We start from the raw sequence: 24,384 nt of genomic DNA, 5'->3' as shown, positions 1-24,384 counted from the left end.
CACCAGCGTTGGTTCATTGCATCCAGAAAATTCATCAGGCAGAGTCTTGGTTCTTGGTTTGCTGACATAGACTGTACTGCCACATTGTGCCCTGTGGCCTGTTTCAGACCCTGGAGTTGAAGTCAGGACCCTTGAGTTCTGGTCTTGCAGAGCCTGAGAACCGCAGCTGGGAATCCAGAGTGACTGACCCTTCCTGGTGTCTCTGGACACCTCACTGTAAAACAGCACTCTCACAAGGCAAAGGAGTCTGAGGCCAGTCACCAAAACCTTCTCAAAAAGAGGCAAACAGGAGCAGATCATGAAATGTAACATACTGTTGGTTCCAAGCAAATGGATCTTTTTTAAACCTCGGGGTGCCTGGGTGGCTCAGTTGGTTAAGCGTCCAACTTCGGCTCAGGTCATGATCTCACGGTTCGTGGATTCGAATCCCGTGTTGGGCTCTGTGCTGACAGCTCAGAGCCTAGAGCCTCCTTCGGATTCTGTGTCTTCCCCTCTTTCTGCCCCTCCCATGCTCATGCTCTGCCTCCCAAATAATAAAAAAACAAAAAAAGTTAAAAAAATTAAACCTAGAAAACAGAGCCCCAACTAAACCTACCAGGATTTCAGAGGCTCTTAAATCGAGAAGCTTTGTTTCCTGTCTGTGGCAGTGGACAAGTTGGAAAAAGCATTAGATAAGAAGAGATTACAAATCCAGATGCCATCCTGAGGAAAGCTCTCTGCACTGGCTGTTTTGCACATTGCTAAGTCATGTGCTCACAGTCATGGGCTAAGCCCTAAGTCAAGGGCTCAAGGCTGGGGCTGTGTGTTGTGAGATCAGGGAACGTACAGCTTGTTTCCTTTTCTTTGCCTACCCACACTACCTTCATATCTACCCATTTTTCAAAGGCTCTTTTGCAAAGGCAGTTAGGTTACCAGAACTGATTGGAACCCCCCACCCCAAGCTTTCAGATTTAGGTGTGGCCTACCCCTCAGGTGGCCCCCAAGCCTCAGTTTCTCCTTGGGACAGCAGGCAGCCCGGAGGTCTGGAGAGAGACCAACAGAGGGATGAAGAGGACGGGGCTGAGAGAATCTGGTACCCCTACCCTCCACGCCCCCACATCCTTCTAGAAGGGCAATGAAACCTGAAAAAGCTCTTTCTTCTCTTAACCACAGGAGCTGAGGCTGTTGTGAATTCTTAAAATTCCAGGAGTCCAGGTTTTTATTAGTCACATACAGCTGCCAAAATGCTTCAAGGTTTTCCTCTCAGCCACAGCCTTATCTCAGCTGCATCTGGGGCCTCTATGAAGGTCCAGGAACTTTACAGCCAAAGGTTTTTCCCCTCCCTCCCTCTCCACCAGCGAGTGGGTGCACCGGTTGCACTGGGTGATTCAGGAAAGAAAGGGGGACCGTTCCCATCTCTGTGCAGTGTCAGAGGTGGTCATCTCTCCAAGCCTAAATCTAGTCCTACTTCCCTGATGGCCACAGGAGAGCTGGATGGTGTCCTTCTGTGGCAGGAGGAGAAATGGTGGCCAGACTGTCCAGCAAGGGAGTAAAGAACCCTTTTGAAAGCCCATAGCCTCTGAATCCTTATCTTGCTGCATTGTTGAGCTGGGCCATCGAATATAGTTGTCCCGGGTTTGTCTCATAATCATAGGAAGTTTGGGCAAAAGGATGTACGTATAAGATCCTGTCTGGTGTTAACATTCCATGATTCTGTTTATTGAGTCTCTATGTGGTCAGGGCTTACCAGCCACCACCAGGAGCACAGGAGAAGCCATTCCAGGGTGACCTATTTTCCCAACTAAAAGTAGGTCATAGCATCTGGAAAGCAAAAGGGTATTGATGCGGGTAACAGAGCACAATATTTGAAATTGTGCACATCCTGACAAACTGGAAACCAGGTCCCTAGCCAGGGCGGTGTTCACACAACTCTTTGAAAAGTATAAATACCGTTACAATCCTTTGCAACACGAAATACGTGAACAGGCAGCATTACACTTATCTGTTAGATGAAATAAATAAGTAGCAAATTAATTGATCTTAGATGAAATAAATGAATGGACAGCATATACTCAAACTTTGAACAGTGGAAATTGGGTGGAAAATTTGTGGCAGTTTGGAAAGGGAGAAAATATGGAAGATTTTATATGGAAGGGATGATATTTGGAGGAAGTGGGCAGGAGAAAGATTCCCTTTGTCCTGCTTGGGGGATCATTCTGTACGGGGGGGAGGCCCACTGATGTGACTAGCGTAGGGCTGCTAGTGTCCAGGCCAGTTCTGCAATGGACTGGAACGGTTCAGATGAAACCTCAACCATGTCGGAGGGGTCAGTGCCGAGGAATCCTCCGACTCCATTCCCAGGAGGCTGCTGGGAAGGCAGCTGTTGTTAAAGATGTCATGTCTGGTCATGCATTCATTTGATACATTTTAATTGAGCACCTGCACTGGAAATAAAGAGATTGAAGAAGTGGACAGCCTTGGCTTCCTGGAGATTACAGTACAGAAGTGGAGAAACACAATTTCGTAAATCGTTACTTTGTTCCCATGGTGATGATTACTCTGAGGAGCAGTAGGTACCCCAGCTGGGAGTCCCGCCCAGGACTTGGCTGGTCTGCGGCCTCAGCCCCCCTGCTGGGTTGGAGGGATGAGTTGCTGGAACAGGTGTCCTGCCAGCTTCCTGCAGACAGCAGGGCTCGTTTGTTCTCCAAAGAAGCAGTCTCTGTTACTTACTCCAGTGCTTTCAGGTTGGAAAATGAAACACAGAGCATTCGATTTTCCAGCAGCCTTGTGAGGCTCTTGATTTATAGAAGGAGGGCCCAGACAGACTGCAGGGTTTTTCCTCTGGTGGCTCAGAATGACCTCAGCTGTCCGCACCACCCACCCCAACCGGTGTCCATCCCATCAAGCCGAGGAGCAGAAGTTACTGCAACGCTTTCTGTCTTCCCTTTCATCCATCTGACCTGGCTGGAAGTTGCCAGATAGAGAAAATGTTACTTCTTACGTAGCTACTTACTATGTGAATTCCTGATTTGATCAAAAGGAGATCATTACAGATCATTACAGTGTAGCCAGACTTTACTACTACAACTTGCCTCATACCGTTTTCAGGTGGTAGCCACTACCCCATCTGGACGTGTGCTGAGGGTCAGATCAGCGTTTCATTCAGCTCAGTAACTTCCTTAGCATCGGATTTTGAGAGGAAAGGGAGGGTGTTACTAGCCCAGACGACAAGGGAGTGCGTGGATGAAATGTAGACCTTCTGCTTGTCCATCAGTCACACAAGTACGAAGAGAAGCAAGTACTGCCTAGTTGTTTATTTTGTATTAAACAAAGAATAAAGGGAGTCTATGAAATTTTTTGCTTGAGATCTTGATGTTCAGCTAAGTTGAACTCCTACAATTGGATTTTTAGAAAGCATTATTGGTTCATTCCAAAAATACTTGAGGGCCCACTATGTTTCATGTCTGGCACCAGGAGCCTTAGGGGATACAACAATTAATAAAGCCCAATTCTGCCATTGAGGGACTCACAATCCAAGAAGGTAGCAAAACACACACAAAGATAAATAATAATAGTACAAGAAAGTTAGGGTAAGTCAAGGACTAACTGACTCAGAAAGCAGATGCTAGGGGAGTAAACAAGACGTCAAATCTCTGTGTACCAGATATTTGGGGAAGGGGGCTTCATGGAGGAGATGGTTGGTGTCTCTTCCCTCCTCTGTCATGAGTGACAGCAGGAGACTTGCCTGTCTGGTTGGCCTGTGTGTCCCAGGGCCTCTCACGATGCCCAGGTGTAGCAGCTCTCAACTGTCAGTCTTCAGATGCATGAATGAGATCCCTGAGGTCAGCAGGACTCTGACAGCGAGAGAGAAGGAAGAGAGAATCGCAGGAAGGTTCCACGCTGGGCTTTAAGGAGTGATATCTATGGCAGTGAGAGAAGGTCGCTGGCTGGGAAAAGGGAAGGGAGAGGGTGGTATGGATCAGACCAGGGAGCCGAAGGCCTGGGGAGCCACAGGAAGGTTTGGAGCAAGATGTGGACACGTGGTGGGCCAGGTGGATGATGGTGCTGGTGGCATGTGAGGTGGCCGGGGGCAGCGATTCCCCCCACACTCAGCCTGTGTGGAAGGACAGAATTACTGCACCCTTCTTTCACTTCCACGGCTCTCCATGCCACCTGACTGGCAGATGCAGGTGGGGGTGCGGTGGTGAAGGAGGGCCAGATAAGGCCTTGCTGCATGGCTATAGGTGTGAGGAGGGGAAGGTGTGGGAGACGGGTGAGGCTTGTGTTCCGCAAGCTGGAAGGGCAGGCGCCTGACTCAGAAGGCAGAGGGAAGGGTGAGGGTATCTTGGATGTGTTGGGTGTGAGGTGCCAAGGAAGGTGCCAGGCTGAGGGTTGAAAAAATGTATCTCTATTTTGTTTTTTTTTTTAAGATTTTTTTTTTTTTTTGAGAAAAAGCACAAGTTAGCAAGGGGCAGAGAGAGAATCTCACGAGAGGCAGAGAGAGAGAGGGAGAGAGTGTGGAGCCCAAAGTGGGGCTCCTGGATGTGGGACTCAAACTCACAAACCGCAAGACCATGTCCTGAGCCAAAGCCAGATGCTGAACTGACTGAGCCAACCAGGCACCCCTGGAAGACCAGTTTTTGAGACAGCTGAAGAAAACCAGCTGATGGCTTAGAGAGCAAGATGCAGGAACCTACCAGCAGTGGAGGGATGGGTCTTGCTAAGTGAGCCAAGGTTGTGTGCCGTTAGCCAGCCATGCATTCTGGGTGGGATGATAGTGTGTCTTGTCACTGCAGTCCTCCCTCCTTGACTCCACTCCCGGCTTGCCTTCTCAGCTGGAAAGCCCTGGGCTGATATTCAGTGACAGCTTTTAAGAGCAGAGAGAAGAAAGATAGTTGGGCTAAGATGGGGCCCTTATAAGCACTCCTCTCCTATGGTGGGAGGCTTTGCACCTGACACCAAGCTTTCCGATTGCGAAGCGCATCCTTGTAAGGCTTGCTTGCCTTGCCTTCTCATTTATCTTTACCTGATGCAATCTTCCACTAGACTTTCAGTATTGGTGATTTTTCCTCATTGGCTACAGACCCAGACTGTCACATTGTGGAATTTTTGCAAGTCATTCACAGATGCTGCAAATGCGAAATGTGCAGGCAGGCCCAAGACGGGGAGTCCCGCGGTGGTGACCTTTCACTAGCTGTCTCTCCAGCTGCCCACTGATTAAAGCAGGGTGAGGGCCTGACCTCCCTGCACCTTCATTTTCCCTTTTGGAGGAGCATGATCATCACTCTCAAGCCCTGCTGGGGATGAGAGGAGTTCTGAATAGGACAAGTGTAGAAGGTTCTGTGCATTCTTTGGAGGAAGGCCTTTTTGGAGATCCGGGTGAACTATTGTCTCTGGCAAGAGAGATGGCGTTCAGACTTTAAAGTGTGCCGGATGCCTTACCAGCTTCTGGGCTATCGGGCTTAATGTATAACCAGCAAGTCTAGAGAGCTCTATATTAGAAAAGAAAAACGTGTATGTTTTAATGTTTCAAATCTTCTCTTTTGGAGTTGAACTTCTGGGGGAAAAAAAATCTAACCCTTGTGGTTATGGAAGAGATTCCACAACAGTGAGGTAAGGAGGGAAGTTATGTGTGTATGTGTGTGTTTTCCTACACAGAGGTCTCTGAGCAGCTTATGTGAGCTTGTTAGCTAGCAATGAGCCCTGGACGTGTGCCACGAAGGGCTTCCCTACCGCCCCCTGGCCCGGGTCCACGGGCAGCTGAAGGCAGCTCTCCCCTCACGTACTCTGGTCTGACTCACAGCTCCTCCCGGCAGAGCCAGAGTGCAGGAAGGACCTTGATCGTGCAGGCCCCAAAGGGACCCCCCAGAGGGCCGAGCCCCTGGCCTTGCCCCGGGTGGGTCTACTCAATACCAGGCAATGGACAGGGCATGGCTGGGAAGGCAGAGAGGCCCCGTGCCCATAGCACAGGCTTGGAGTCAGAACTCAGTTTTCACCCTAGTTACCCACATATTGGCTGTGTGAACTTAGGTTGCAAAACCTCGCTGAGTTTTCTCATGTTGTGCCCTGAGGGGGGGGGGGGGGGGAGGGGGGTGTGCCATCAGCCTTCTCCGAGATTGTCATGGGGATTGAGCAAGCCTAGAACTGACGGTAATGGATTTGTTGGTATTTGGAGAGTGAGGGCCCTTGCGGTTTTTTTCATTCAGAGAAGAGACAGGGCCTGGAGTTGGGGCTTTGGGAGGAAGCCTGGTGAGGTCCATGGAGGGCAGACACTATATTTTTTTGAATGAATGAATGAATGAATGAATGAGGTGAATCTGAGCTGAAGGAATGAAGGAGAAAAGAAGACATTCCATTGTGAAATAACAGCTGTGAGCCAGACCACTTTTCTAGGTGCTGGAGGAAACAAGTCCCTCTGGACCTTTCCTCCACTGCGTAGGTGCACAAACAGATGCCCACTCCACGCGTGCACACACACGCACGCACATGCCACTGAGTTGGTGGAAGAATAAGGACAAGGATAAAGACACCTCGCTCTAGCACTTTCTCTTCTCCAAGCCTGATTTCCCATGTCTTGAGCCCACCTGGCTTCCCCAGCTGTCACGCTTTCGCAGAAGAGAATGCCATCCTGCATCAAGATGAAGGCATATGAGTCTGCTGCATCCCCTCTCCCAAGGCCGTAGCGTGGATCGTGAGGGTCAAATTGGACTTCTCCCCTTAGTAAGCCTGCACTGCTGCCCCAGGGCAGAGGGGCAGTGGGGAGAGAAGGATCTGTGAATGTAATAAAGTTGGCCCAGTCCGCCTGCTCTGTGGAGTCACAGGGCTGATGCCCCACCAGTAACTTTCCTTCTGGGCATTACGCGTTACACACTGGAATTCCAGCCCTGCCCCCAAAGGTGGAAAGGGAAAGGAGGGGGCTGGCCCACAGGCTGCTCCATAGCTCAAGCCCTTTCTTGGCTTGCCCCTGTCCACGTGTCTTGGTGGCACAGGTCCTGTGGCCTGAATGGAGGCTGTAAAGGATCCAGGATTCAAGCTGGCAAACATAATCCTGCCCTGGCGCTTTCCTTCCTCTCTGCATGGAGAGGAACAGGGCCAAATGCCATCACTCCCAGCCCACATACTTTCCACTGCCTTGCTGGACAGCAAAAACAGGGTCTGGCCATGCCCTGTGAAGCCAAGGTGAGGAGACACGAATCCCCGGGCACCCAAATAATGGTTCTGTTCAACCTCATGGTTCATTTGCATCCTGGCTGGACAGGGGCTCAGGTACTCAGGTCGCCGGGATCCTCCCTGCCAGTGCCCCTGCCTAGCCCCACCCCTCTCCTTCCCTGGCCCAGCTCACTTCCTGGCCCACACTGCACTCCCTGCCTCTAGGTGGTTCTTGGGAGATAATTGGACTCAAACAGTTTTCTTTTCTGAAAAACAAGATAGTAAGAGTTGTAAACCACCTAGTTCTATTGTTTGAGAATGGACAGAAAACACTCCTTGTGGAACTCACACATAGTGTCTGTTACTATTGTATTGCAGTTCATCATATCTGAGTATGGATTTGGGGCTGGGGACAGCGAGGGGGCCGGAGGCATAGGTGGAATCAGTCATGACCGGCCATGGGCACCTCACTAAGTAATTCGGGCATTACTGTATAGTCAAGGGATGAGATCACTCTGTGTTTTAGAAAGAGTGCTGGTGGCTGGCCCTGTGGCAGATGGATGGAAGAGGGAGATGGAGGCAGAGCCTCAGGGAGCCTTGCAAGAGATGAGGTGCTCCCATTGGGCAAGGGCAGGAAGGGGAGGGGCTGGAACTGAGAGATTAGGGAGTGAGCTCCCCTAGTGTTTGGGGGAAGAGTGGGTGAACACAGGTATCACTAACTCCAGGTAGCCCCCCGTTTCTCTCATCCAGTTTGGCCCTCTGTCCTTCTACCAAATTCCTGCACCTCTGGGGTAGGCTTGGGGGCAGGGACATCGTGGCTCAGTGTCAGGGGTGTGGCGAGGGGAGCCCGCAGTGCAGTAAGGCAGGAGCCCCCCATTCCAGCCTTCTCCACTTCCTCCTGATGGGGTCCTGCCTCTTCCACCACTTCCACAGAAAGATGGATAGGGGTGGGGTTGGAAATGGGGGCAAAGAGTAGGCTTTCCGAGGGCTTAAACTTATTTGGAATCTTTCCTTTCCTTCCACAGCCCAATGGCTATGTCCTTCCCTACCTCCCTGTTGGGCAGGCCTGGGTCCCTGCACATAGCTTCTCCTTCCCCTCTTCTCTGCATGCCCTCCCGCTTCTCTCCTGGGATGTTCTCACTGAGGAATGCCGACCCCCAGGCCCAGGGGATTAAGTAGTGTTCAAGATGGCACCACCAGCCTCGTTTGCCTGACACATTTCAGTTTTACTGAAAGATTAGTGGGGACACACACACACACACACACACACAACTGGCACACATGTACTCACAGACGTGCTTTGGCATAAAACACAAAATCCAACTTATTTTTAATATAGAACCAGACAATTCAAAGAACACATTCTCTCTTCACTTATTCTGAAAACCCCCAGGAGAGGGCTGGGGCGCAGCGCTCCCTGGGCTTTTGGTAGCATGTAAAAGCCACCGGGGTCATGTGGCTCCTCTCCAACTGCTCCTGACCGCCTCTACACACACACACACACACACACACACACACACACACACACACACCAGTGTACAGGGCCTGAGGGCAGAGGCAGGCTGGCAGAGTCACCCCTCCAGGGCAGAACCCGGCATGTAACCCCCCTCCGTCTGTGCCTCCTTCCCAGAACCTGAACATCCAGGTGGAAGACATCCGGATCCGAGCCATCCTGGCCGCCTACCGCAAGCGCACCCCTGTGACGGAGGGCTATGTGGAGGTAAAGGACGGCAAGACCTGGAAGCAGATCTGTGACAAGCACTGGACAGCCAAGAATTCCCGCGTGGTCTGTGGCATGTTTGGCTTCCCTGGAGAGAAGACATACAACACCAAAGTGTACAAGTAAGGGGGATGCTCAAGCCTGGGCTTCCCGGGCCCTTGCCCTGCCTTGTTAGGGGTCGGCTCTTGGGGTGCACTCCCCGCCGAGGAGCCCTCCCTGTCCCTGTCCCTCCAGTGTCCCTTCAGTAAGCCTGCCCTTGAGGAACTGCCACTAGTGTGGGAGACAGACCCCACATGAATGATGAAAGTAGGGCAGAGGCAACGGGCAGGATGCTCCAGCCCAGAAAACGCCCACCTCTCAGTGCAGACAGCCAGCTCAGTGACCATAGGGCCTGAACCAGGACAATACCCAGGCCGGATGGGGCAAGGGCAATGCCAACTTAAGAAACGTTTACCTTTCCTCAGCAAAAGATGATTCTGAGAACTCTGGAACTTTTCAGCAATTGTCAGGATGTTGAAAAGTGGTTGGTTTTGATTCAGTTGCACCAATCCCAGTTAAACCTTACCTGTTGTGGTTTCCAAAGTTGGCATGTCCCAGGAGGCCGGGGAGCAGATAGCAACCAGCGCTGAGGGGAATATGGTGAAAGGGTTCGGCCCCGTGACAGGCTGGCCACTGGAGGACCTTGGCTGGTAGTGGGGTCTTCTTATCTCTTCTTATTACTGATGATGACTGTCTGTTTCCGAGTGCCTACTCCATGCCAGGCTCTGTCCCCCCCCCCTCCCCCCACCCCCTTCATCAAATCCTCACAGCACCAGGAAGTAGGAGTCTGCTTCAGAAGTCAGAGAGAAGGTATAGAACAAGGACAAACACTCAGCTACAGGGTCTACACGCCTAGAGAGTGTAGACTTACAACATCACATATTTCCTTTCAAACCAGGGACAGGGAACTTCGGAGTTAGGAGACACGGTTTGTAAGCTCAGCTCTCCTTCCAGATCCTTGGGTCAGTTCAGGCTGCATCCCTCCATGGGCTTGGCATGGCTGCCTTTGGTTGGAGCCCCCAGTCCACCACAGGGGGGAGTGCTGGCAGAAGGGCAGGCTCACAGCACCCCTGGGGGTGATCTTAGTAGCCATTCCCACCCCCAAGCCTCCCCAGACATGTCCCAGACCTTCCTGGTTGCTCAGGGCAGCTGGGAGGTGGCGTGGTCTCAGCCCTCTGAGTCTTTGGACAATTCCCACCAGCTGGTCAGCTCCTTCCCTTGGGGACACCTTCTCAGCTTTTCTGACCTATGTGAGCCAAGAAAAGCAAACCCCTCCCCTGGCTGGTCCCACCTGAGCCCCCCACCTAGTGGCAGGTCTGAGCCCAGTCCTAGGAAGGCGAAGGCTGCCGCCAGCTCATGACCAGGTAGCATGTGCCTTGTTCACATGGTATTTAAAGGCCATTTCCCCCCTTGTGGGCAGTCCTGAGCCCTTTTCCTGCTTTTGAGGAGGGGTCTCAGATCTGTTTTGACAGCTGCCCCCCCGGGTGATCCCCTCATGGGCTGGGTCAGAAACCCTCTCTTGGCTCCTCCCACTCCCATGTCTGTGGCTTTGCTTTCTTTTCACATGGGGACAGGAAATGGCTCTGAGGGCTGGGAGGCATCCAAGATGTTGGTGGCGGGTGGCGTTCTTGGCCAACTTGAGAGATGATTAACGGACACTGTGGAAAACCAGCTCCGATGCCTGACCTCTAGCTGGAGATGCCATGGAGGGGCAGGAGGCCAGGCATTAAACCTCTCAGGCTTGTTTTGTGTTAGACTCAGCTGAGAGTGGGGCCCCAAAAGAGAAGGGCCTGCTGGGGAGCTTCTGCCCCAGAGGTGCTGTTAGGGGCTGTGATGGCAGCCAGCTGGAGGACGTGATGAGCTGGGACTCCCAGGGCAAGGCTCAGCCATCACTTGGTCCAGGCCCTCAGTCTGCAGGGAAAGAGACACAGTGCTGAAGGGCAGGGGACTCAGAGGTCACAGAACCAACCTGTGGAGTCTGCAGGGGAGCCCAGGTATGTCCACCTCAGCCCCGGCTCCTGCTCTGCTCCAGGGGCAGGGTCTGGTGACAGCCCCCACCACAGGCTGGCTCTTGAGTCTGGGAGTAGGGCGGGGCTGGCCTGGGCCCAGGATGTCTGTGAGGCTACAGACAGCAGAGGGCTGGGAGCCGAGTGTCCCCGAATCTGTGACTTCCAGTAGCATCTTTCCCCATCTCCCCTTTGCCCTTCCCACAGCCTGTCCCTGCTGTTGCTGACATCCCTCCCTCCCTCCCAGGGAGACCTTCACCCTTAGCAAGGAGATTGTTTTCCAAGTGATTCTCTCTAGGGTGGGTGTCTCCTGGAATCCACCAGATCCAAAGAGGCCCCGCAGCCTTAGAGTTCACCAGAGCAGTGCCTGAGGCCTCTCCACCCTTAACTCTATCTGCTAACAACATACCTGGTGGCCACTCAGAGGCCTCCATTACCCCCATGGCCAGGCTCTTTATCAGAACCTCTCTACTTGCCACTTTCCACCCTCCAGTCCAAGTTAGAAGAGCCCAGTGGGTACCCACATGCCCCTCAGAGTCCTCACCCCCACAGGGCTGCTGAGAGTGAAGTCAGTTTCCCCACCAAGGGCTGCTTTTCCATGAGCTGCACTCTGCTCTGGCCTGGGGATCCATGAATGCTCCTTGACACTAATGAGACTGAAGGTTCAGGGCCCCATCCTTGGGGCCAGGAGCATATTGTGGTCTTTTTTTTTTCTTAAAGCAGGATTCTGATGTCATCACTGATTTATTGATATGAGCTAACTAAGCAGAGATTCTCTGTATGATGTTGCATCTCAGGGGTTAGGCAGATTTGGTTGGTTGGCTGAAACATAGACCAAAATGTGGCCCCTTGGGATAGAAATGCCTGACCTCCTTGGCACCCAGTAAAGGACATCCAGTAGAGGAAAGGATCCAAAGGCTTAAGGAGACTGGATGTTGGAGTGGATTGGTCATCCAAGATCTCACCCAGCCTGAGAGGGTCTAGAAGACCCACTTTCCCCATGAATGAGGAATACACTTGTGAGGGAAACCCTGGTGTTCTTAAGACAGCTCCCTGGTAGCTCTTCTCTGTAAACCACCCCTCACCCTAAATGCAGGAGGTGGTGACTGGCTCCCAGGGCAACAGCACTCAGCCCGCCAAGGCCAGGTGGGCGTGGTTCCCGAAAGGCTAGCAGAATCAGAGCAGCAATCCGAAGAGTTGGACTCCTGCACAGCCACAGCATGGCCTCGATGATCATAATGTTCCCAGAAGTCAAATGGATAGGAGGCCTTCTTAGTCTTTTTTTTTTTTTAGTTTATTTATTTTGAGAGAGAGAGAGAGAGAGAGAGCAAGAGAGGGGCAGAGAGAATCCCACACAGGCATCACACTGTTAGCACAGAGTCTGACGTGTGGCTCAGTCTCACTGTCTGTGAGATTATGACCTGAGCCAAAATCAAGAGTTGGATGCTTAACCAACTGAGTCCCCCAGGAACCCCCCAAATTCTTTATTAATAGAAAATCTAGGTCAAGAGAACAAAAATATAACCTGAATCCTATAAACAGAGAGTCAATCCCCAGACCTGAGCCAGCTTACAGACCCAGAACCTTTGAGTAAAAGGGAGGCTGGGTGCCCCTGAGGAAGGACTCCAGTACACTGCCAAACATTTACACTGTTCATCAATTTCCCAGCCTTCCCGAAAGGGACCGATGGCCTTTAACCAAATTAGTTGTGCACTGGGGAAGAAGAAATAATCAGAACTTTTCAACACAACTGGACACAGGCTCTGAAATGACACTGATGCGCGGAGACTCAAAGATCACCACGGCCCTCCAGTCAGAGTAGGGGCTTCTGTGGATTAGGTGATCAATGGGGTTTTAGCTTGGGCCTGTCTCACAGTGAGCCCAGTGGGTCACTGAACTCATCCTGTGGTTATTCCCAATTCTGGAATTCATCATTGGAATGGACACAGTAGCTGGCAGAATCCCTACAAAATCTGGCTTCTCCCTTGGCTGGGGAAGAGCCAGTAGGACTTTTCATTTTTAATGATTTATTTGCTTTTGAGAGAGAGCACGAGCAGGGGAGGTACGGAGAGGGGGACAGAGGGTCCAAAGCAGGCTCTGCATTGACAGCAGAGAGCCCGATGCAGGGCTCGAACTCATGAGCCATGAGATCACGACCTCAGCTGAACTTGGAGGCTCAACCAACTGAGCCACCCAGGCACCCCAGAACTCTTCATCTTTAACTGTATCGGCCCAGCTGAGTGTTCTTCCCACTACCCTGCCATCGGCCAGGCACCCCTTTCTCAAGCAGGCTTCCCCCTTGGCCCAAAACTGCATCTCATTCCAGTTGCTCTCCAATCACTGGGCCTAGAGTGGGCTGTCCACCCATCATCCACCAGCGCCTGGTATCTGCACCCCCCGGGTCTGGCCCTGGTGAATCATGGCGGCAGGGAGTAGCGGGGACTCCTGACGCAGTGGAGGCCTATGGAGGGCCACGGTGCATTCCTGTGAGCTGACATAAGGGAAGCAGGGCTGTCTGGGACAGGCGGGAGCAGCTATGTGCTCACTGTGGCACTTCAGTCTATATTAAGAGCTCAGTACATCTGTTCATGGGTAAGGTGGTGTTCACTGAAAGCTGGAAGCGGAAGGATGTTTCAAGCCGGTGAGGTCTGGCCGGTCCTTGTGCAGCTGATAGCCCCCGAGCGTGTTCTCTTGCCCAGTGTTGGGGGGGCGGGTAGGAGGAACAAGCTGTATACCGCCCCCCAAATGTGTCCTCCAGTCCGTGTGGGGGTGTCGTGGGGAACAAACTGGAGGTTGTTTCCAAGTACAGGGCCTTGTATCCAGGAAGTGGGGAGGGGCAGTGGTTCGTGGGATTATTCACAGTTCTCCTGTGTAGTTCTCTACTCTAGGCTAGGTAGCAATGTTGAGCACACCTCCTGAATTTTCCACGACAGTCCTTTTTTCAAAGATTCTGTGTCATGGTGCCCATAGGTACACTAGAGTTATTACCAGTTGAAATTTTTGGTTAAGAAAAGATATTGGTTTGGGGCGCCTGGGTGGTTCAGTTGGTTGAGTGACTTCGGCTCGGATCATGATCTGCTATTCCGAGTTCAAGCCCCACGTCAGGCTCTCTGCTGACAGCTGAGAGCATGGAGCCTGCTTTGGATTCTGTGTCTCCCTCTCTCTCTGCCTCTCACCAGCTCATGCTCTCTCTCTCTCTCTCTCTCTCTCTCTCTCAAAAATAAATAAACATTAAAAAAAATTTTTAAAGCAAGAAAGTATTGGCAGTGTCTGTAGGGTTTTACCTTTCTCCTATGTTCACATCCCGTTCACTCTCAGACAGAAACCTCAAGGCCTGCTAAGCTGGCAAAAATAGTACTCCATTTCTGCTGCATCCTGGACCAGCCTGCCCCAGGGCGGGTACCTCTATTGGGCAGCTGGCAGTGATGCCATCTGCCTCTCTCTGGCATCTCACGCGGGTTCTGCCAAGCAGGGACAAGCATACAGACCCAAGAGAGGTGAGCCAGCATGAGAGGCCCATCCTCCCTGCTCTCCTCCTCTGTAAATCCCACTATTCAAAGCCTAGCTCAAACCCTGCTCCTCGCTGAAATTGTGTGTGGAGTCCTCCTTTCTGTTTCTCCTTTAACTAATATAGTTGCTATTTATTTTACAAAAACATGTGGAGCCCTTCCTATGAGCTGTTTTAATTGCGTCACAAGTATCCTCATTTCGCTTTCCTTACAATCATATAAAGTAAATCCCATTGCTACTTCTGATTTGGAAGTGGGGAAACTGAGGCATGGTACCCTTTCTGTTAACCCGTTCACTACTTATTGATTGGTTGTTGTTTTAGAAAACACTTTGACTCGCCTTGATCCTGATTCTGCCTTTCAAAAATACATAAAAAGGAAGCTTTCCATGTAATAAAGGCTAAGAGCCTCCCTAGGCTATGCTATGGAGACAGCCTCAGCCTCACTGACACCTGGGTGAAGATTTGATAAGGTCTGTGGCTGAGTTTCATGACCATTACAATTTCCAAGCAAATTATACTTTGAATCAGCCCATGGTGTGCTTTCAGACTGTTCTCATTGCTTCTCATTGGATTTGGATTCACACCTTTAATCTTGTGTATCACTGGGAGAAGAGTTTAACATTCAACTTGTTCTGCTCATTGACACAGGCAAGGAGCAACAACCAATCATGTTGAAATCATCTGAAGGGTTTGGGTGGGCGACCATCTGTTTTGCCTGGGACCTGGGGTCTTATCTCAGATCCTTTTTTGCATTTCCTGTTTACAGGCTTTAGTGCTGTCCCACTGCTAAGTCCCTTCTCTCCTAGAATATCAGCTGCCCAGGGGAAGGGGGCCACATCTGCCCTTCCAGGTCCTGCTCCCCAGCGCCCACATGACCAAGGTGCTCAGTGGGTGCTTGTCAACTCAGCAGCGCTGTGCTCTAGATGCAGGGACCATGTACATTTCATGCCACCACCAGGTTCCGAGAATCCAGCGCAGTGGCCCACCTGGTGCCAGACACCCAGTTGTGGAAGGAAGGAGGGGAGGTTGCCGCGATGTCCTGGTCACCTGCCCCCTCTCACCCTCTGCAGAATGTTTGCAGCCCGGAGGAAGCAGCGCTACTGGCCGTTCTCCATGGACTGCACGGGCACGGAGGCCCACATCTCCAGCTGCAAGCTGGGCACGCAGGTGTTGCTGGACCCCGTGAAGAATGTCACCTGTGAGAATGGGCTGCCAGCTGTGGTGAGTTGTGTGCCTGGCCAGGTCTTCAGCCCCGATGGGCCCTCAAGATTCCGGAAAGCCTACAAGCCAGAGGTGAGGATGCGCACAGCAAAGGGTCTGGTCTCCACTCTCCCATGGGGGGTGGGGGTGGCATTAAAGGGAGCAGGCAGAGACCCGCCCCCCCCAGGAGAGAAGAGAGCTGGCCTAACTCAGACCACTCCCCTACAGGGCAGAAATGTAGCAGAACACCTGTCAGGGCCAGCCATACCCACAGATGCCACCTCTAGAGGGTGACAAGCAGCTGGACCCCAGCCCCCAGTCATCAGCACCCGCACCTGGCCTTTCCCCATTGCTACTCCACTCTGAGACCACAGTCCCCTCTGTGGAGGCCACATACTGGGGAGGAGAGAGCATCTCATTACCCACCGTCACAGGCTCTGTGCGCAGTCTGCTGGCCCTGCGCAAAAGGCGGGGGTGGGAGGGTCCTGCTCAATTCCCAGAGGAGAACAGTGTTCTGGAGTGGTTGGAAAGTTAGTAATACTCTCAGAAGCACATGAAATCAGCTACAAATGTTTCCAAACATATTTTGGTTTGTTCTGCAACAGAAAGATCAAAATTTTTATTTTTTTAATTTTTAATTAATATAATTTATTGTCAAATTGGTTTCCATGCAACATCCAGTGCTTGTCCCAATAAGTGCTCTCCTCAGTGCCCATCACCCACTTTCCCCTTTTTCCCAACCCCCATCAACCCTCAGTTTGTTCTCTGTATCCAAGAGTCTCTTGTGGTTTATCTCCCTCCCTCTGTTTGTAACTTTTATTTTTCTTCTCCCCTTCCCCCATGGTCTTCTGTTAAGTTTCTCAAGATACATATATGAGTGAGACTATATGGTATCTGTCTTTCTCTGCCTGACTTATTTCACTCAGCAGAATACTCTCTGGTTCCATCCACATTGCTACAAAGGCCAGATTTCATTCTTTCTCATTGCATGTAGTACTCCATTGTATATATAAACCCCATCTTCATGATCCATTCATCAGGTGATGGACATTTAGGCTCTTTCCATGATTTGGCTACTGTAGAAAGTGCTGCTGTGAACATTGGGGTACATGTGCTCCTATGCATCAGCACTCCTGTATCCCTTCGGTAAAGACCTAGCAGTGCTATTGCTGGGTCATAGAGGAGTTCTATTGTTAATTTTTGAGGAACCTTCTCCACACTGTTTCAGAAAGGTCAAATTTTTTAAAAACCTTTCACCAACACAGCAAATAAAAACCTGTCATTCCCACATCTGTGTCACCCATTCATGCCCATCGATCAGTTCTATGTCTGTAAGTCAGCAGCACTGCTGTGTGCACAGGAAATTGTACACAGTAATTCACCTCTGTGACTGCGTGCATGTGCATGTGAGTGCACTCAAGACATAAATAACTCACAGAGTTATTGACGTAGCCTCTAAAAAAGAGAATGCGTTATTCTATCTTCCCTGAAAATCATTAAGAGGAGATTCGTTTTTCTTTTTCCTACCCTTCCTTTTTCCTATATCCAAGGGTCTCTGTGATTTGCATGTTCTGGAAACTCCCCACATGGGGCTGGTGAATGGGAATAGCACATGGGCGGAGGAGAGGGAGGGGTAGGAATGGTGGCTGATCATTTATTAGGGAATAATTCCCTGAGCCAGATAAAACCTTGACACTCCCCCAGGCAGACGTGAGTTCCAAGTCAGCTCAGACCACATCAGGGGTAAGAGGAGGGAGAAAGGCCATGGTGGGGACAGACGGCGTGTCAGCCGGGTTCAGACAGTGGTGCGGGAGGAATGGCCCCTGCCCAGGCCCAGGCAGCCTCATGCTGTGTCTCCTTCCCTCTCCCTGTCTCTCCCGCCTTTCCCCTCTGCCCTTTGCAGCCTCCCGTCCCCATCAACATCTAAAGACCTGTCTCTGAAAGGGAGTGATAGCATTCATCCAAGGGAAAAGGGAATCCCAGACAGGAGTGAGATAAACCATGTTAGGTTCCCCTCCCAGGCTGGGGGTGGTGTGTTTGGACAAAAGAAAAAGCCTTCGATGAAAGGACCGAAATGAATGGTGTGAGCCCAGCCAAGGGCATGAGAACTCTTTGGAGTACGTCCTGACTCCCAGCAGACAGCCATCCCTGCCACCTTGGTCCCCACAGGGGGGGACCAAAGTGCACAGACCTACTTCAGGGCACATGTGTGCGGCCCGGTGACACAGGCGCCCATGGACGGTGCTGGCTTCCTGCAGCCCCCACACACCCCCACTTGCCCCCCAACCCCGCCACATGATTTGATGGCCACATCCTTCCTACAGCCTGAGCCTGGCCTGCTGAGCTTTCCTTGTGTGTCATCCAGAATTCCAGACCCTACTGTTTTGGAATTCCTCTCGCTGTGTGGTTTAAAGCAAAGGAATCTAACTCATTCCAAATGAATTTAAAAAAAAAAAAAAGAGCAAAGGAGCCTTACATCACATTTTCCCTTGGTTGCTTTCTTTCCTCTGAGACCTGCTGACTCTGCGTGGCCACTGCCAGCCCGGCACGGGGTTATATGGCACTCTGCCTCCATTAAGCTTGGGTCTTGGATGGTGTGCTCCCTAATAAATGATCAGCCATCTTTCCTACCCCTCCCTCTCCTCTTGCCATGTGCTATTCCCACCCACCAGCCCCTCTGAGCCGTTCCCAGAATGGGGAAATCACAGCATCCTGTGCTGGACAGCTTGGGCATGGGGTGGGGGAAAGGAGAGGCCATGGTTCAACCATGAACAGGCTGCAGCCAGCAGTTGTTTTGAGTGTGTTTTCTAAAGCTAGAATAAAGGTCCCTGAAGCCAGTGGGTGTTTTGCACACACCCTCTCCGTTTTTTCTTCTCCCCGTAGTGTCAGGGTCAGAGCCATCCCAGAATCATGTAAATCTGAGCACTGTCACTGCACACTGTCCTGCCTGCTGTGTCAGCCATGAGGCATGGTCAGTGGGGGAGAGCAATGTGGCCAAGTGGGAACCTTGGCTGGAGGATGGAAACACAGGTTCCTGTCTGTGGGTGGGTACAAGTTGTGGTCTAAAGACCACATAGGCTGGAGGAGAGCAATGACCCTTGTCTGACCACCAGATATAGAGTAGCTGTACAGGCACCCCACTCCCTCTGTGTTGAATCAAATGAGCATCAGCAATAACTCAGAGCCTCGAAGCCTTCAGAGCCCCCACGCCAGCACATACATGCTCAGGTGCGCACACACGCAGGCATGCATGCACACACACGTACACACAAGTGCACAGAAGTTGATGCGAACCAGCATGTTTGGGCAGATGGGAGTCAAGGGCTCCAGCTCCCATCCTGTAAAACGTGATCCAATGGGATCAAAATGTTGGTGAAGAGTGGGTCTTATCTTGTGCAATTAACTAAACCCCAATTAATTAATTGGGCTTCCAGGCTATCCACAAACACTTAACGGCATCAAAACTACCACTCACTGTCTCTGTGTACCTGATGGGGCTGCATCTTCTGAAGAGTTGAGCTGATTTGGACTTGTAGTAGAATCGAGGGGGAAGCAATGGCTGGGCACAAGCTTAGCCCCTGGGCGTGCGGCAGCCTTAGCCAACACAAGTCTCCCCACCCCCTTGCAATGTCCGTCCTCTAAGTCATGGCCTTTCTTGGTTAGGCCTGTGCTATAACTCCCTGTCTCCCCCCTCCTGCTTCTCATCTACCCGCAGAGCAGGATCGTTGGAGTGTAACCCATTCAGTGCCCTGAGGTCCTCCACAGGGCTAGACCATAGCACTCTATTAGAAGCAAGGTGGGATTACAATCCATCCAGAATCTGCCAAGTCTGGGGGTAGGAGCTCCTCTCCGTTGCTCTAAAGCTTGAGGTTCTGGAGTGAGGGGGTGCAGAGAGGTACTGGCGGTAAGGCCTTTAAGCCCAATGGCCCCCTCAATAGTGCAGGACAAAAGCTCCAGGGCAGGACTACAAAGCAAGCTTGCGGCAGACTCAACGTGCAGAGGGGGCATCTGCATGTCCCCTGCCCCAGGCCCATGCACACACACACATCTAGCCAGGCTTCAGCTCCCAGCCTGGGCACCTATGTTGGGGGTGGGGCGGCTGGGAAGGGACAGGAGTGGGCAGTGACTGCTTGCTGAATGTGCATCAGCTTTTGCACTCAGCAGGACCGTGTGTCTCTTCAGCAACCCCTGGTGCGGCTGAGAGGTGGTGCCAATGTCGGAGAGGGCCGAGTGGAGGTGCTCAAGAACGGTGAATGGGGTACCATCTGTGATGACAAGTGGGACCTGGTGTCGGCCAGCGTGGTCTGCAGAGAGCTGGGCTTTGGGAGTGCCAAAGAGGCCATCACTGGCTCCCAGCTGGGGCAAGGTAAGGAATGGGAGGAAAGAGGGTTCTGTGTCCTCTCTTCACAGAGAGCATGGCACGGGGAGCCCAGCCCACAGGCACTGGTCTTGGGCCTTTCAGGATTTTCCTGCTGTGCCTCCCACCCATGGCTGCCTCTCCGTTAGAAAATCCCAGGCCTCTCCCCCAGCAGTCAGAGCTGGAAGGGCTTTAGGGAACACTGAGTCCCCACTTTGTGAATCTGGAAGCTGAGACCCGGAGAAGGGAGTGAATAACTAAGACGAGACAACATATTAGCAGCCAATGAATACTCTAATGGGGGTCTTCCAGCTCCTAACCCAGTGCTCCCCACTGCCCCACTGGGAATGCTGGAATCCTCAGGACGTTCCTCCAGGACAGGACTTTGGAATTCCTCAGGCCATGGACCACCCCGGACAAAATAGAGTCCCAAATGTAATCTTCCTTTCCCACCCTGGTGCGACACCACAAACATTCTCTCTCCACCACCAGAGACTGGGAACAGGATGGCCTTCTCTGGATGACACACGATGCTGATGAGAAAGGGGCCTGGTTTTCATTAAGTGTCCTGAACAGATCTTCCATTTAAGCAAAGAACAAAAGTATAAGAAGCTTTCAAACTGGTCGTTCCGTTGAGAGAGCACTGATGCAAAGATGTCATGAGAACATGACAGATAGCTTCCCTTTCTGACAAGGAGGGTGGGATGGCCTGTCCTGTGGGGAGAGGATGTTTCTATACCGCCGGACGTAAGGCCATCACCCCACAGAAAGGAATGTGGTGAGGTCATTGGCCACGGCCTGGAGGAAGTAATAGTCCAGTGGACTGGAGAGAGTCCTGGTGCTGCTGGAGAGGACCTTGGTGCATCTGGTCCAACAGTCGAGGCCTCGAGGTGCCGGAGGTTCAAACTTGCGGTCACCCGCATAATTAGTGGTGGAGAAAATCTAAAGCCCACATCTTTAGCTCTCAGATTTGGGCCTCTCCCTGGATGTTCACCATGGCCCTGTCCTGCTCACCTTCAGAGCGTCTCTCTATCCCCTTTCCACAATCCCCTCAAGCTTCCTGGGCATGCACTGCAGGTTAGGGATCTAGGCTGCACTCGAACTTTGTGTTGTGCCATCTGGAAGCCTCAGTTATACCATATGACAGTCCTCCTCCTCCCCTGGTCAGGGTGAGCTCTTTGGAGTTCCCTTGAATCTCGAATATCCCCACAGTCCATTTTACTGATTAGCAGATGTGTTGGTGTGTGTTTTCCCAAGGCCTCCTGTATACAGACCACTCACTCTGAGGAATAAGCAAGCACTGGATGATATAAGCATTCCATCTGTCGTGGGCGTGTGCTGTTTGACCTAGTTATTTCACTGCCCAGAGCAGCCAAGGACCTGCAGAACTCTGGTGAAGGAGACAGTTGGCATTTCAGTACTGTCCTGGAAAGAACCACTGGATGATTCATTATCTTCTGCCACTCTGGGCAGGTGAACTCTGCTAGGCAGAAGGGGGAAAGTCCACATTCAGTATCAAGTCACAGAGCAGACAGGCTCAGTTCCGTTCTGGCGGTGGCTGGTGGGCCAAGTGACCACACCCAGAGTGAGGGCATTAAGGCAAGGACCTGGAGGCAGGCGATCTCAGGCCTCATCCTGGCCCTGCCTCCAGCTTTCTCCGTGACCTTGAGCAAACTCCAGATTCTTTACCGCATTCACATCTGACAGCTTATCTGGCTCTTGCCTCTGGTGATTCTCTGAGACCTGCTCCTCTCACCGGGATGGATGTTAGGTCAGGGCCCCGTGTTTTGTGTTCTGTGACCCCTGCACACATCTGGACCCCAGCTGTCTGTTTCCACATCCACCTCCCCCCATGGCCAAGTGTTGCAGAGGTGACGGCCTGAGTTCTTCGTGCTGAGTCTTGCCAGCTTATAGTGCCATGGGATATTCATTTTATGAAGATGAATAAATGAATGATGAGTTCCAGTTGCATAAGTAGGATCAGCTGAATGAACTCCTGGTAAAAAACTTTCAACACTCTAGACCTTAGCTTTCTAATAGAAATACAATGTGCTCCACAAAAGTAATTTTGAATTTTCTAGTAGCCTTGTAAAAAAAAAAATGAATAAAAAGAAACAGGTGAAATTAATTATATAGTTAGTTTCCTTAGTCTAATATAGCCCCAATATTAAGATTTTCACATGTAATCAGAATGAATGCTGCTAATGAGATAGTGTACGTTTTGTGTACCAACTCTTTGAAATCTAGGGTGTGTTTTATCCTTGGAGCACATCCCAGTCTGGACTGGCCACATTCCGAGCACTCGGTGGGGACAGTGGCTGTATTGGTCAGGGCAGCTCTAGAGCAGTGGCCCAAAACTCTTTTGCAGGAAATCCCCAAACCAAAATCCATGTGCCAGAACAGGCCCTGCACATAAAGCCAAAACAAAAGTTTCCGGAAACGATGCTTACCACGTAACATGCAAAACGCTGTGCTACATCCGGTTGTATTCTACTGCGCACTTACAAGTGTGATTGTAGCCGGCAGAGTTGACAGTGGTTCTAGAGTCCATGACATTGCTCGAAGAGGTTGGGCTTCTCCCTGGTAGCCTGCTTCTACCCCCGGCATGTGGTCATCTGGGCCAGGGTTTGTACAGGGGGAAGAGCAGGGCTAAGGCGGACATGGGAAAGCCATCGTGAGGAGGAACCACTCAGGGGTCAGTCCAGAACCAAAAGTAGGAGAGTGCTGGGAGTCAGCATGTAGGTCAATCCCGGGTCCACAAAAATGACCCAAGAGCCCACAGGCACCACTGGGCATGCTCAGCTACACCCCAAAGAAGGTGTATCTAAGGAGACAGCCAGTTGTTAGTTGGAAACTAAAACGTGGTAGACTCTTACATAAACCTTTCCTCTCCTGGCCAGTCCTATAGGTCAGAGATTCATAAGCGTGCATTTTCAGGCTGGGCCTGGAACAGAGGATTCGTTAATTCCACAAACATTTATGGTGATGGCTTCTGCTCCCCAAGTCAAGTGGGGAAAATTAGAAATAACATCAGTCAAAGGTAAACCTGCACTAACAGAGAGGTGATGAGCTGTAAGAAGTAACACTGAACATTTACTATTTCCTGAGCCTCTGGTAACTAGCCATACTTTGTCTCATTCATTCCTCATAATCCTCACCCCACCAGAGAGAGATTATTATTGCCTTTGACAGATCAGGGAGGCGGGACTCAGAAAGCTCCTGTCACTTCCGGAGGATGGCCCTTCACCTCACTGGCGAGAGGAGAGTGTGAAAGAAAATGCCAGCAGACGAGGGTGAGGGCGTGTCCAGCTGAGCCCTGAGGAGGAAGGATGTGAGGTGTTCCTTGGAGGCAGGCCTCTACCTAGATGGGCAAGATGAGCAGGGGTTTCAGGAGGCAGAGGGAGCACTCCCACATGAAGAACACGGGTGCTTCTAACCGCTCAGCTTTTTCCCCGAGCAGCCCTCTGCCCACGTCCAACACGTGGGGTTCCCTTTGCCTCAGAGACCAACCAAGGTCGTGCTGTGGGGGCCAGGCTGCCTGATTTGGATACTGGCTCCTCCCCCAGGCCCCCAGTTTCCTCATTTTACTGAGTTGTTGTGAGGATTGAGTGAGCTAATATATGCAACGTGTGTAGGACAGAACCCAGCACCTAGTAAGCCCTCCATGAATGTTAGGTGTCACCATCCTCATCCTCACCCCCATCATCACCATCATCCTCCTGACGGTCCTCAGGCAGCCCTGCATCTAACTGGTATTCAGGTCCGAGGTGGCTGCGTCTTTCCGTGTCTGTCTCACTCCCTGAGCTGTGGCCCTGCCTGCTTCAGGGGCCCTGTCTGGCACCTGTACTTTGTCCCAGCCACTCCACTCCAAGTCCTTGGATGCCTCCAGCCATAGTCACTGATGTGTTTTTATCAATTGTATAAAATTCCAAGGAATCAGAAGCTTTATTGTTTATGAATTTCCAAGGAAAGGGAAAGTTGGCTCCCACTCACCAACATGGGTTGCTCCTAGAAGTTCATTTTGACCTCCGTGAACCTAGATACTGAGTGTCTCCAGAAACCTCCTCAATGGAAGTGGGACAAAGACATGGTGCCTGCCCTTGGGGGGCCTCCAGCCTGGTGGGGAAGCTGACAGGGAACAGAGAGCCACCTGAGTGCTCGATGGGAGGGGGGCCCAGCTTAGACAGCGATCAGAGAGGCTTCTCTAAGGAAGTGGCTAAAGAGGATCTCTGAAGGATGAGCAAGAGTTAAGAAGGGAGGGGGACGGGCCAGGCAAGGGAGGAGCTCAGTTCAATCAAGCAGCCAAAGGAGGTGGTGGTGTGGCAGAGGTGGGAGGAGCAGGGCAGGCCAGAGAACTAGGTGCGAGGCCAGACTGTGTGGGGCCGAGCAGGCCACTCGGGGACTATGGATTTTATCCCTTGTT

The 24,384-nt window shown here is 51.6% G+C and overlaps 1 protein-coding gene across 1 annotated transcript in view; it reads left to right on the top strand.

Moving 5' to 3' along the window:
- The window catches only part of LOXL2 (lysyl oxidase like 2), a 63,816-nt gene that overhangs the window by 12,722 nt on the left and 26,710 nt on the right, over nt 1–24,384 (top strand). The window contains exons 3-5 of the mRNA XM_029937751.1: nt 8,759–8,970; nt 15,475–15,697; nt 19,787–19,970. Coding sequence (XP_029793611.1) covers nt 8,759–8,970; nt 15,475–15,697; nt 19,787–19,970 — 619 coding nt within the window. The remainder of the gene's footprint in view (nt 1–8,758; nt 8,971–15,474; nt 15,698–19,786; nt 19,971–24,384) is intronic.

The sequence above is a fragment of the Suricata suricatta genome, chromosome 1, assembly GCF_006229205.1.
Source record: "Suricata suricatta isolate VVHF042 chromosome 1, meerkat_22Aug2017_6uvM2_HiC, whole genome shotgun sequence".
NCBI lineage: Eukaryota > Metazoa > Chordata > Mammalia > Carnivora > Herpestidae > Suricata > Suricata suricatta.
This window is presented reverse-complemented; position numbering and strand designations above follow the sequence as displayed.